This window comes from Lycium ferocissimum, chromosome 2 (genome assembly GCF_029784015.1).
Source record: "Lycium ferocissimum isolate CSIRO_LF1 chromosome 2, AGI_CSIRO_Lferr_CH_V1, whole genome shotgun sequence".
NCBI lineage: Eukaryota > Viridiplantae > Streptophyta > Magnoliopsida > Solanales > Solanaceae > Lycium > Lycium ferocissimum.
The window spans coordinates 56433457-56448185 of record NC_081343.1 but is presented as its reverse complement, the minus strand read 5'-3'; the positions used below and the strand labels follow the sequence as shown (position 1 = coordinate 56448185).

Here is a 14729-nt window from a genome sequence, read left to right as displayed (position 1 = left end):
TAATAAATGCCAATATTAAAGGGATTTAATTTGACTCTAATTATTAATAGATCTTTAACATCTGGAGTCGATCGGATGAATTTGGAGAAAACTCTCAGCCTAGAAGAACACGCTCATGCATTAATGCCCAAGAAGGCAGAAAGTTAACTTTGAGTAAAAGAACTTGTATACATTATTATTTTCTTAATAACAAATAAGATGCAAAGCAAAGACATAGTCATTGCACCTTAGAACATCGAGAAATTCTGATTTGGTTTCAACTTTTAAGTATCTTTAATTTGCCGGGCCAAACTCTAATGAGAGGCCTTAACTTTTAAAAAATTATATGTATTTATTTATCTAAAATTTATTTTCTAGCTTTTTGAGACGCAAAATTACTAATAATTTTTTAATTATCAATATCTTCTAATAATTCTGTTTCAATTGACAATATAGCTAATCTATTCAATTTTTCTTGAGGCATTGTTGATCTTAGGTAAGACAATTTCAATTTTGAGAATTTTTTTCGGATAGCTAATAAAACTAATAAAAGACATTTCATAGAACCCGATTCAAGAGATGGATAACTTGATTTTAAAATAATTTTCGCCTTCCAAAATCCACAATCCTTGAAAACTTGAAAAAAGAAATCCAAAGTATATCTTCGGCTCTTTTTCCCTCTTAAAATAGTGTCGATCAATTGATTTTGAGCATATATAGAGAATGGAGATTGAAGAGTTTGGTTGAGATTGAAGAATAAAAAATCAAAGAGAATTTGTGTTTGATAAGTGATGAGTATTGAGGAAAAGTTAAATAGTGATGAGAAAAAATTAAAAAGTTAAATATAAAAGTACAATAATTTATTAGAGAAAAGATCATTTTTTGGCATGAAATCATGCGTCAAAATATTGCCTTTATGAATAGTACTCTACATCTTTCTATCACTAACTTTTATTATTCTCTCTCAATCCCAAACGGTGACCTCTTCTTCCTTTTTTATGTTTTTTTTATTTTTTTATTCCCATTTTTATGCTAACAAGATAGTCGTGGTAATTTTTCTCCTAAAAAAAAGAAATACTACATAGTATAAAATAATGTGGGGCCCCCACAATTGTGGGGCCCTAGGCAATTGCCTATGTGGCCTATAGGTTGAGCCGGCTCTGATCTTTAATTTGCCGTAAGCGGAGAGGTCAAGATGCTAAGTACGTGTTTGGCCATGCGTTTTCAAACCATGGTTTGAAACCATGACCCCCAACCAGCGTTTGAACATGCATTTTCACTCATGGTTTCAAACCATAGTTTCAAACCCCAAATCATCCAAAAAGACATGATTTGGGGTTTGAAACTATGGTTTCAACCTTTTTAAATATTAAATTTAACCCACAAGTTTAAACTTTGTAAAAAAAAAAAAATCATAAGTTGGTAGATATTTGTAACAGTTACCCCCATCGATCATTTACCAATCTCATTAACTTCCACCAACCTTTATTTATGTCTACCAACCTTTAATTTATGTGGGAGGATTATATTAAAGAGTAGTTACATTACTATTCATGTTAAATTTTCATTTTTATTGAACTAAAGTTTGATTAATTGATATTGTATTTTTTAGAAAAGCCTTCTAGTAGTGTACTAATTTTGTTATGAACTATGACTTGCTTATTTAGTAAGATTGTATAAGAATTAAGAATGTTTTGATAGTTTTCACAATTTGTGGGGTTTTTATGTCTATAAGAGAAAATACAACTTAAAATATCCAAATTGCATGTCCAAACATGGTTCGAAACCATGATTTCAAACTATGGTTTCAAATCATGTCCAAACGAGGCCTAAATGAAACGCAACGTTATGTGTTCTTATCACAATACTATTTATTTACCATTGTATCTTCCATTTTTCCTTTTACAACCAAAAAAATTTGTGGAGAACCATTTGCTATGCCAGGCGTATGGCAGATTTAGAAGAGATACAAACATGTGAGGAAACCGGGAAGCATATGGCTTAGTGTTTATAAAGATCCTGCACACAAACCGTGACACCATACGATTGCATGGATTTTTAAAATGATAATTGACAATGTTGTCTGTTTCAATATGCATGAAAACGTTTGAATACTGCTGTCCTGACGCAAAATCATTGTATGGATAAAAATGAGTAGCAATCCTTGTGTTACTACAGCTTCTGAGCAAAGAATGAAATGCAGTCCGCTCCAGAAGTGATATCTATTCCTAGATAATAAATTAATCATTCCCTATGAAGATCTCCAACTTGAAGGATTTTTATGTGGAATTAGTCACTTGAGGCCCAAAGAATACAAATTTGCTAAGAAACAATATAATGTCAATTATGAAGAAAGTACAGGTTGATAAAAAGAACTCGGTATGATTTGTCACCAGAAACCCCATGCCATCAATTAATTGATGAATTTGAAGATATCAGTCCAAGTATCTCATTATGTAAGCTATGATTCGTCACAAGAAAACCAACCGAAGGAAATATAGTTCTCCGTGCAACTTGGTCTGCTGCAAAATCAATTGAACTTCCTTCCCAGTCAGTCACCTGAAAAAATTTCCCGCGTCCTGAATAACTATGATAATAGCAAGTAAAAGATACACGCTAATTGATAGTCTACACATTTTCCCTCAAGTAGAAAGGAAAAGGATTAATTAATAAAACCTTTACAACAAGAAGAATCAAGGAAGAAATCAAAGCGCTCAGAAAATTTCCCTCACTTTACATCCTACTGTGCCAAATGAACAACGTTGCAAACAGGATACATCTTATAGTAACACGCCCACGGAAAAGCTTGATACTAGTATATAGAGTCATCTAAAGAATGAAAAAATAATAGATCGCATGATAGATCACATGGTATTTTATGTAGCTATTGCTTCTCTGGGGCTATAAGCGAACTTAGAGGATTAACAGAAGAGATTTTTTATGAGGTAGCACATATTCATTATCATATCAAAGGAGATACCAAAGTGTTGAATCTCCCAAATCGGTTAGTGATGGATTAATTGTCTCTTTATAACAGGGTCTTGGGCAATCTTCAACTCTTGAGCTAGCTTTTGGGGTTGAGTTAGACCAAGGTCCATTTTCTTATCATAGTAGCCAAGCCAGAGCCATCTCAATTCTTTGTTTACCCGATGTTGGGCCCCCATTTATATTGTCTACGCTCCAAATGTCTAGCTTTGAGCATGCCCCTGTTGAATCTCCCACATCAGTTGGTGATGATGTGGAATCTCCCACATCTATTCTTTTATTTGTGAGACATGATTACATCACCATGAGAAAGCTAAGGTAACCTGTCTTGTTACTCAATACTTCTATCTTAATAAAAATATTTTGTGTGTGTTAAAGATGGAAATAATTAACTCCAACGGATTAAGGGTACATGGGCCTCAATAATTATGCAATTTTTTTCTTTTTGATAAGATAAACTTTAATAATTAGGCGAACTCTGTTTTCTTTTTAAGGCAAACCGCAGGAATTATGTTCTGTGGTATAAAAGATTTCGCCACCAACCATTTCTCAAGGTCTCAAATATGTTCATTAAACCTTGATCACGAACCTGCATTAGAAGTAGCCAAAATAAAAGAAGATAACACCTACATCTTGAGATATACAATAAAAAGATAGTCGATAGGATTTAAGTTTTATGTAGGTTTACTAAATATTATACCAGTTGTTCTGTTTTCTCTCAGGAACTGGTTATAAATGGAAATTATTAGCAGACAGCTTAAGATTAATGTGTATGCAGAAAAGAATATCATCAGAGAGATGCATAGAAAACAGAAAGGACTACTACTAACAGAGAGACGCATACCTTTCCCCCAGCTTCATGAACACATATGATTCCAGCAGCATGGTCCCAAGCAGGGGCATAGCCAGAGATTTTCTTCAGTGGAGTCATATGTTCATATCAGAATGCTGAATACCCAAAAAGAAAGAATATATAGATCTAGTGGCATCAATAGATGATGGTTGATTAAATCCAGTCAACTTGAAGTACCAACGAAGGAAGAAAGAAACAACTTTAAGACAAAATTATCGAATGTCAAATAAAATTTTCTTGTTTAACTTTGCTCTCTGGCACCAATGATAGCAGTATATTGTTGTTCAAACTTCAAATGTGACAGCATTAAGATATTTTTATCAATCTCTAATTCAAACTAAAACACAGTATTATATAAATTGCTTGTTATGAGTTGCAATGAGAACCTCAAGAGGCTCGTTTCTCCAAATAACTTTAGAGACTATAACCCAAATTAGTATGTCTTTCTCATAATCTCAAGAAAGTTTGTGCAGTATCCTATTTTCCTTGTGTTCATGAAAATGTGTAGCATTACCAATGTAACTCCACTACCAATCTCAAGAAAGTCTGCACTAGTTACTCTCTTATTACAACAACTATGGCTCAATCTCAAGCTGGTTGGGGTTGGCTATATAAATCATTACTTTCCATGACGTTCCGTATGACCAATCTTGAGCCAATATTTATAACATCAGTTTCTCTATTACCTGAAGCTTTTACTTTTTACTCTAATATAATTATCTAACAAGACTAAAAGACTCCTAGCTATCATTGGACCTAAAGTAAACATACAATTTAGCTTCCCTATTTGTTGGTAGAAAATTAACCCAGGTGAAATTTGTGAAGCCTACATTTTTACATGAGGCACAAGCTCACTTGACTGCAGTTATCTATAATGTGTGATTTTTTTTTTTTATGACAAAGGAACCCGCAGCCGCAACCCTTTGGATGTGCACAAGGTAAACCCTGCTCCTGTGTAGAGATAACCCGCACTAGGCAAACCCCGTGCGAAGAGCTCGACCCAGAAGGCAAATCTCCAGTTGTCGTAGGCATGGGGTTTCGAACCTGAGAGCTCCATTATGAAAGCCCCATGCTCAACCAACTGAGCCACCCTTGCAGGTTATGTATGAAATTAAATATCACCTTCATAACTTTTCTGGTTGTTGCACGAAGAAGAAACACAGATGCTCTACCAGAAGCCACCATCATATATTTGCACAAACTGCAGAGCAGTAAAAAATTGCATTAAAGAAATGTGCAACAACCATCAAAGAGATGTGAGAACATAACTAGTTTGTAGCCGTAAAAGGAGAGTCAGAAGACAATGTGGTAAATTCACAACAGTGTTATCAAAAGCGAAAAGCGCAAAAAGCTCTAAGGTCAGCTGGGGCTTTAAGCGCAAAGCGCAAATGAAGCGCGGGCTTTAATGAAAGAAAGCGCAATGGTGCAAAACTACAAATAAATATATGTTTAGTCCAAGATTAATAATAATAAGATGAATAACAAATGTATGGACAAAGAAATTGGAAAAATATTACATAAAGAGAAATATTAATCTCTAGTGTTGAGAGGCTCATTGGCAAGGAAAAGTATGTCTTAGAGCCTTGATGATGAGAAGCGCACATAAAGCGAGAAGCGCTCAACATGTTTTGAGCCTCGTGCGCGCTTTTAAAGCGCGCTTCACTGATTCACAATTCAACAATTCATCCAATAAGGAAGTCTAATTTAGAGTATCACGGAAGAACATACAGAATGCGACCGTTGCGATTCTGTCCTGAGGTAATGTAAAATAGGGTCCCTAGATCTCTAATGGAAGTGATTCAGAGCCTCTGTCGAAAATGAATTAGACGGTGGTAATGCCACATTCAGCTAAAAGCAAAATATTGCTAAGAAACAAATCAGAGAAAGAGGGTGGTGGTGCTTTGACAAGACTAATCAAACAGATAAAGGACAAATATACTCATCATAGATGGATTTCAATAAAAGAAATAATGTGTGGCCACAGAGGTCAAGTAACGAACTGGGGATTATAAGCTTTTGTAAGTATTAACAAGAATCAGATGCTATATAACTAACTTGAAGACAACTTATGTAAACAATATGCTGGTCAAATAGTTTCAGGTATGGTGGACTTTCCTCAAATAGTTTCAGATATGATGGACTGACATTAAAGAATAGCAGACACCAAAATATCGCATTATTCAGTCAGAAATTGTCAAAAGGCAATAGACTGCCCCCCAGAATAGTATTTTAAGTAAACATGAGCTTTTGACATGAGAAGAGACCCATTGTACACAATGAAATGAGTGTCTGAAAGATGCCTGCCAGCACTAAAACCTAAAGTAGCAGCAATTTTGGGGGAGAAAGAAAGCTCAACAGTTACAGGCACAATTTAAGAAATCCTGAGACCAAGGAATTTTTTTTCTTTTTCAGTAAGTTCCTGAAACCAAGAAAAACAAAGATCAAAGGAATAAATCAGGCTCAGTGGTGGTGGAAAATATTCATCCAGATGTTTCCCTTCCCATCCGTGGTTCCGACAATTTGGTGAACAAACACAATTTCTTTTACAAAGGTACAACTATTAAGATATTCCTTGTATTTGTAACGTATAAGATCCGTGATAATAGAGTTGTTGCAATTATGCTCAGAATATATCAGCTTAAATCGTATCAGAAACCACAAAAGTGCTTATGCCAGCAGCATGTAAAAGCAGTTTTATCCTATTTTAACTACTTAAGTGTGCTTGTGACCAGCATTCAAATAAAAAATGCTCTAATAGATTCATTCTGCTATATTAATTTTCTTCCTCAGATCCACATTTATCTAATCCTTATTTTCTAATAAGGTTTAGTATCACAATTTTTATTTAAATGTCAACTCCTATTTCAAACTGCATCCACGAAATCGGAGACCTATCTAGTTTGAAAATATTACATAAATGTCAACGGTAGGCAAAACAGAATTGCTCATCATACATCTAAGCAGAAATTCTTGCTAAAATAATGCCTGAGATTTATCTTTGACAAGAAGACATCACCTTCCACAGCATGCAGGCACAAGAAGGATGTCTCTTTTCCCTATTTTTTCAGAGTTTGTTTTTGCATTAAATGAGGATGATAGAGGAAATGATTCCCACTTTTGACTTTCTGGAGTACAAAAACGTGCCTCCTCAAGTACTTGGCATCCATCAACGGAGCATCTTGTCCAACTTTGAGGCAACTCGATGGTTAACATGTCCGACAACCTTTGTTTCCACGTTCCACAACCCACATGAGAAACCATGATCATCCCTGATCTAGAAAAATTGTTTCCAGTTTCTTGGACCCCAGTGACACAATTAACAAAATAGTCTTCATCCCAGTTAGGGCACCCCGTAACTCCCAAGACAATCTGTCCATCAACCACAAGAGCCAAAGCCACCTAACAACAAAGCCTAACCAAATAAATTGAAGAAATGCCAAGGCGTAATCTCAACTCAGGCAGTTCACAATCTTAAAAAAACATGCTATAATGGAAAGCTATATAGTAATGTATATAATGTCGGAGACTGTTTAGTTATCAAGACTTCTAGCTTGGAGAAACATTAATTACATTAACCTGAGACGTGTTTGTCAGGAAAAAAAAAAAAACAGAATGTAACCAAAGAAGAAGAGGGGATACAAAAAAGAGAAGTATGATAAAATTGAGGCTTAAGACTAACAGCACCACGCCCCCTCCCCCCCCCCCCCCCACAAAACCACACCCCTGTTACATCATTCCTCCCATCCTTCACCAATTGATGTGAATTCTTGTCAGTTTGATGAGTAGAGAGAAACTATTGAAAGCAATGGAACTAATACCACCAGTACTATAGAGTAATTTGATTGAAAATTAGTAAGCTACTGGGAATCCGTGACTATTTTAGTCTTAAAAAAAAAAAAAAAAAAAAAAAAAAAAAACTGCATACCAAGTATGACCCCATTCAACGTGTGTATGAAGTTAGGACGGGTAATTACAACGGTAAGAGGGGAAACGTGCATACCGTTTATGAGGCAACAAGAACATGCACTTGTGGTAAGTGGCAAACGTACCACATGCCGTGTTCTCATGCTGTAAAGTGCTTCGAGAGAATGGCAAAAACGGTAACAAGTTATGTGGCGGGGGAATACAAGGTCCACAGTTACCTTAAAGCATATTCCGGCCAATTCCACCCACTTGGTAATGAAGCTTATTGGCCAAACGAGCCATTTTCGATGGTTGCTAACAAGGATTACATCAAGAAATTGGGCATTAACTCACGGAGTCGTAGACCCAATCAAATGGATGTTAGTGAAAGAACTTACTCTCGCAAGTGCTCTACATGTAAGTAATGTGGCCATGACAAGCGTTCGTGTGGGCAACAAGGCCGTGGTGGTACAAGCACGTCTCGAAATAATAGAGCCTCTAGAACTTGAAGATTGTATTGTTATTGTAATTTAGTATTGTATTGCTTTGAATTAGTATTGTAATTTAATGAAATGAATTATTTTTTAATTAGTATAAACCTCTCGTATTGGATGAATTATTGTTAAATAAAATATTTATATTTGTACATTCAAATATAATATTTAAACATAACGATAACAAGTTTCCAAACAATACAAAATACACATTATATTAAAAAAAATGCGGATTACACAAAAGACAGAGCAGAAACAAAAAAGACAAAAAAGAAAAATAACAACATAATATAAAAAATTAAAGGTAGATCAAAATATTTTTATTTGTACATTCGATTTGGCTAAATAATAAAACACTTAGATCAAAACCCTATAAAATATGATACTTAAACTTAAAGATGACAAGTTTCCAAACAAACAAAATTTTCTTCGGGGCACTTTACAACCCCTAAAATGACGATCCAAACGTTTGGTTATACTTGATGTAATGAGCCGACATTATTGTACGCAAAAACAGATATTAAGTTCTATATAAAATATTGATATTTTGAGATTTTGAAACATGACTAATCTTTGCCCAAAGTATGGAAAAAATGTGATTTTGATAGCTTATTAAAAAAAAAAAAAGGCAGCCTCTTTCACGCACAGAAACCTACTTTTGTAACTTTTTTTTTTTTTTGTGTTTTATTTTAGTTCCAATTTTTATTTTTATTTTTTGTGTCGCGGACTCAAGCTACTGGTAATAGTTGAACTATAGCAGAACACGTCAAAACGTTGAGGTGAATAGGATTCTTTCCAAAGAGAGAGCATCTGCATCTTTCAGGATAGTTCCCTCTTAAGTGAAAAGTAGCCTTTTGTGGGTAACGAACCAGGACAGTACCTAATTCAGATATGCTCCGTTAATACCGTGTTGGGTAGTTATTTCCAATTAGTTCAATAAGTGCTATGACCAGACAGTAAGCTACAGGGTTCGCCCAACAGGGAGTTAGGATCGGGTGCCAATCATGTCCGCCGCAATATTGAGGCGTGACAGACTGCTAGCAAGAAAGAGAGCGGTCTGGGCAGTAGAAACCTGGGCCAACATAACAACAGTTTAATGATGATATGGCTGTGGAGATTTAATTCAGAACAGCAGGTATTATGTAGATAGGTAACTAATGAAAAATGTGTCTCTGAAGGACACTGGTGTTCAAAGGTGGCGCCTGGGTAGGAATTTAGAAATATATTAGAGCTTTATAGTCTATTTTTTTGAGTAATATTGGTTTCGGCGTGGGTGATGGCAGGAAGATTGCTTTTCATTCCATCAAAATAAAAAGATTGCTTTTCATTCCATCAAAATAAAAAGATTGCTTTTCAGATTAATAAATGGATTGGCCATGATCCATTAAAAGAACAGCTCCCTAATTTATTCAGACTAACTTTGTTGTCTAACTCCACTTTGTTCAGTAATACATGGCAAGACAGATGGAACTTCAATTTCACAAGACATTTGAATGATTGGGAGATGGGCAGACTTGCTGAATTTTTGAAACCCTCGGAATCCTTTCAAATCGCAGCTCATAGTCAGGATAGCTTTATTACAAAACCCTCGGAATCCTTTCAAAGCGTAGCTTGTAGTCAGGATAAGCTTTATTACAAAGCTCCTAGTAAGGGATGCTTCACAGTTAAATCCAACTACTCATCTCTAACTGTTGCTGGTCAACTGGCCATGGAGGCAAATTTGGAAAATGAAGGCTCCGAATAAGGAAGCATGCTTCTCATGGTCGCCAAGAAGGCCTGTTTGACACATGAAAACCTTCACAAAAGAGGATTTCATTTGTGCTTCAGGGTTACTTATGTGGTGAGAAGCCAGAGAGAGTGTATAAAGCATCTGTTTTTGAATTTCTCTATTACCAATAAACTATGGCAAGTCTTTCTGGACATGGTGGGAAACAAAGAGCAAATAAAAGACGACACAGAAAAAGAATAAGAAGAGAAAAATATAGATTAAGGACATACCACATAAAGAGCTTCAACGCCTCTAACAAACCCTCGTGTCCCATCAATGGGATCTAGTACCTGTACCAGGTCCATGAAAATTTATAAAATAGTGCACAACCTCGTGATAGTAAGATGCAAACACAAATTCAGGTTCTGTTGTACGTTTCATTGGTACGGAAGCTAAATGTCATGTTTCTTTTTAAGCATAAAACAATCATCCAGAGTATAGACACCATCAGACTAGAAAAGCACTTCCCAGCATCAAATTATTTGAATTATAGGCCCTTATACCTTAGTGTACAAATATTAATTGTCATTTGTGCATGAATGTTAATGAAGGCGGCAGTGTATATCACGAAATAGAGATTATCAAAGGCCACATAAGTCTTTTGTTTCCTTTGTCGGGATAGTATGATGCTTGTCTTCCCTAGTGATGGAAGAAAAAATACATCTATTTTCCTTTCAATAACTTCTTAAATGTTTCAAAGACGCCACCAACTAAACATGCATGGCAAAAAAAATGAAAGTTGTATCCCATAAAATGGAATTGGAAAATTTATTTTTCCTTTTCCCAGGAATTTCCTCTTAATGTAAAGGTTTTAAAGGGCGCATAGAGTTTATCCACGATAATTAGTGAATACTGCTCCACAGTCAATCTCAACTTACCCAGTATGTAGCTGGGTTAGGCCCAAACTTACAAGCATCCTTTCCCCCTCTGTCAATTGCTTTCAAGACATTGTCTTCTGTTACTTCGTCTCTAAAAGTTGCTTTATTCGCGACCACATCAACCACTGATCCAACTAGATTAGTTGACCGCAAGAATGATGAGTCCTCTTCAGCCACCAAGGGAATGGATGGGAAGAGTCTGTTCATCTCTATCAGAATAAGGAAGTGATCGAGTAAAAGAAACAATTTAGCTCTGTCCAAGAGGATAAAGAAAGAGAGTCAGAAGGGAAACAAAACAATGTCAGTCATGATTGATCATTCTTAGATTATTTGATAGTTGATTAGGTACGTTTTCATGTAACAAGAAAAATGCATGTCATGAAGAGAAATCAATTGCGGCAATGTAAGGAAGCTGATTTTCGAAATAATACTCCCTCTTCCACCTTCATCTGACAGTATCAATGCATACTACCCTATGAAGCAGAAAGCAAATCAAGAACATGTAAATAGGTTGAAATAACATTCTTAGTAGAGGAAAAAGCATGAGGTGAGACAAATTAGACCTTCAACATGCTTGTTGTCTTTTCCCCTTCCCAATTTTATGAAGTGTTGTTGAGAACTGAAGTCACATTTAAGTCAATTAAACAAGGAAAAGATGATAAAGAATTCAAGAAACGCAAGTTGAATTACCCAAGCTGACCAAAGCCTGCACACCGAAATCTGCAATAGTGACTGGGGTTTGGTCATTTTTCTCAATAATCCTATCATCATTGGAGAACAGCAAACTCTTCACCTAGAAATAACACAAAAAGAAAAAAAGAACCAGTACTTCAATTGATAAAATGGTAACAAAACTTGACAAGCTACTGATCCCCCTACCCGAAGAAAAACGCTTGTTTGAGGCACACTTGTACTTTATTTCTTATTGAAGCTATATTTGGATTTCAAAAGCATACATCAAATTTCACCAGAACTAAATGATTAATGTCATCTCGTTATAATAATCTTAAACATTGAGTACACTGTAGAACACTTCACATAAATTGCAAGTACTAAATCCAAATTAACAAATTGTACAATAGCAGAGAGGAAGTTCCTAATTAGAAAAAGTAATCAGCATCAACCAGTCTTTCCACATACGTTTTCTATGCAAATACAACAACATTAGCTCGATATTCCGTCTATTGAAGGAAAAAATAGTTTTTTGCTGAAAGCACACAAAATTGACTAACAGCAATTAACCAAATGCACCTCAAGATAATTAAGTAACATAATCAATGAAACAGCTTGGCCTTACTACCAACCTAGTTGAAGTCAACTGAATGAATCCTTTGTAACGATTCCCCTCTACTTGGACTCATTCCATTCCAATACTAAGAGTATTTTAGGTGCTTTTAAGCCAAAATAGTGTTTAAGTACTTTTGTAGTGTTTGAGTAGGATAAAAAAAGTGTTTTTAAGCACTTGTATTTAAGCCAAAAACCATAAGTTACCATTCCTAATTTATGGCTTATGCTTGTCCCCACAAAGCCATCTGCGTACATTCTACCCTTCCAAGACTCCACTTGTGGGATCACACTGGGCAAGCACAAGCCATAAGTTATAAGCCCATCCAAACAGACTCTAATTAAGGTAAATAAAAGAAATTTACATCAATGCAGAGACGACAAGCTCGCTCAACAACATCAACAGCAGCTTCCAGCTCTTTAAAGTATTTTGCTTTCTGTCCGGGAAATGGAAGGCTCAAACTTGACCTGCAAACACAGAATGTATACAAAATTTAGAATCGGTTAAGGAAAGTGAAGTAGCAGAGGAATCAGCTGTGAGAGACCTCATGGCAGCGAAGCATGGGCCAAGTGGTGTGCGGAAGAGACGATTGAGTTGAGTTTTAGGGAACAGGATGGTGGAGCATTGGAGGAGATCCATGGAGGTACAATAATTATTGCTAAAGGTACATGGTTTCTAATGCCATGGATTGGCCCAGTTGGAAGGGTAAGCTTCCTGTGTTAGGGAGTGAGTTGTGTTCTCCGCAGGTGCTCACTCTGAAATCCTTTTGTACATTATTTGAAATCACAATTATTTGTAAGTTGAAGTTTGTTTGGATATGCAAATTAGATTTTTTTTTTAGACATAAAATCTTCACAAGTTTTGAAAATTATCAAAACCTTCGCACTTCTTGTATAATCTTGTCAAATGACTAAGTCTAGTTCATAATAAAATTAATACGCTATTAGAAGGCCTTTCTAAAAAGTATAATGTCAATTGATCAAACTTTAGTTTAATAAAATGGAAAGTTGAATATGAGTTGTAGTATAACTACTCTTTAATATAATCCTCCTACATAGTTGATAAGAGTAAACTTGTTATAAATATATTACCAATTTATTATAAATATACTATCAACTTGTAGATCTTTTAATATTTGATATAAATGGTTGGTAAACATGATTGGTATATATATATACCAACTTACGAATCTATTTTTAAAAAATATAAACTTATGGATCAACTTTTACATTTAAAAAAATTTGAAATCATGATTTGGAATTCCAAACCATGCCTTTTGGATGATTTGAAATTTCATCTCAATCCATGTCCAAACTCTGATTTCATCATCATGAGCGAAAATCGCATGTCCAAACGCCTACTAATTTATATGCGGCGTGCTCACTCTAATTTATGTTCCGTTCCTTTCGAATTCAAATAATTTTTTTATGGTAATTTTTCATATGATTTTTAAATATTGTGACAACAACAACAACAACGTACCTGAAAATTTTGGTACAAGTATTCTCATATACGACCCAGTGGTTAAAGAAGATTATACATAAGGAAGTCGGGGAGAGTAGAGCAAACAAACAAAAATGAATGAGACCTTGGGAGGTAGGTTTTAAGGTTTGTAGTATGATTATTTGCAAAATTTCCGAAAGACTCTTAGCTCAAGAGAAAGCAGGAAAAAAAAATCAAACAAAAATTGATGAAAGTAATGTAACAATGGCAAAATACTGTAAATAAACAATATGATGATAAGTAACAGTAGATGCAACAAACTAATACGGTAATCGAGGTACAAGAGACATAAAAAAGTAACAGGAAATCAAAGGATAAGGAATTATAAAGATAATGCTACTCCTATTAGTACGGACTGGATACACGGGACTACACTCCACTACCTACTAACCTTTTACCTCAATCTGCATCCTCCACAGCCCGTATCTAAGGTCATGTCCCCGTATGTGGTGTGAAAATTAATATTTGAAAGCCGCAAACAAAATCGCGCCATCTCCTGCCTAATCACTTCTCCCCAATATTTCTTTGGCTTACCTCTACCTCTCCTAAAATCATCCATAGCCAAGCTCTCATACCTCCGCACTAGAGCCTCCATGCATCTCCTCTGTACACACCCGGACCATCTCAGCCTCGCTTCCCGCATCTTATCCTCCACTAAGGCCATTCCTACTTTGTCTCGAATAACTTCATTTCTAATTCTATCCTTCCTAGTATGCCCACACATCCATCGCAAACATATTCATTTTCGCAATGACGCAGATTTCGACTCACACAGGGTTATGCATTCGCACGAGATCCATAAAACAAAAAATGGTGTTTCAACCGACCATAAAGCAATAACAAAGCCTTAAATGCAGAACTTACCTACACATGGGATATGCGAGCTTTGGTGGCACCTTCTTATCACACAAGCAACACTTAAATGTATACTATTAAAGGGAGACGCGAGCCTCTATTTCATCCACTCTACCCTAATGATATTTAATAGGTGTGTGGCATCATCATCAATCTCCCCATCCTTGGATAATGGACCCAAGATACTTAAAATTTTCTCTCTTTTGGATGGTCTGCGTCTCAAGCC

The 14729-nt window shown here is 35.6% G+C and overlaps 1 protein-coding gene across 5 annotated transcripts; it reads right to left on the bottom strand.

Moving 5' to 3' along the window:
• Nucleotides 1-2065: 2065 nt before the first annotated feature.
• LOC132046241 (putative PAP-specific phosphatase, mitochondrial) lies at nt 2066-12920 on the bottom strand. Of its 5 annotated transcripts, none has more exons than XM_059436813.1 (9): nt 12690-12919; nt 12510-12612; nt 11551-11653; nt 10861-11069; nt 10213-10272; nt 6834-7216; nt 4940-5018; nt 3809-3880; nt 2066-2538 (listed from the first exon to the last, which is right to left on the bottom strand). In XM_059436813.1, exons 1-9 carry the CDS (start codon nt 12782-12784, stop codon nt 2389-2391), a joined length of 1254 nt encoding a protein of 417 aa, XP_059292796.1. In that variant the 5' UTR covers nt 12785-12919; the 3' UTR covers nt 2066-2388. The 5 variants fall into 5 exon arrangements, 3 of the variants coding, with proteins under 3 accessions (XP_059292796.1, XP_059292797.1, XP_059292798.1); XR_009412670.1 differs by having other exon boundaries at nt 2461-2538; nt 3809-3912; XR_009412671.1 differs by lacking the exon at nt 2066-2538 and adding an exon at nt 2615-3185 and having other exon boundaries at nt 3809-3912.
• Nucleotides 12921-14729: the final 1809 nt, after the last annotated feature.

Coding starts and splice junctions, on each gene's coding strand:
- LOC132046241 (XM_059436813.1), bottom strand. CDS start 12,784: ATGGATCTCCTCCAATGCTCCACCATCCTGTTCCCTAAAACTCAACTC. Junction 3,881..4,939: donor CAACCAGAAAAGTTATGAAG/GTGATATTTAAT, acceptor ACTCCACTGAAG/AAAATCTCTGGCTATGCCCC. Junction 2,539..3,808: donor TTCATGAAGCTGGGGGAAAG/GTATGCGTCTCT, acceptor AAATTTTTTCAG/GTGACTGACTGGGAAGGAAG.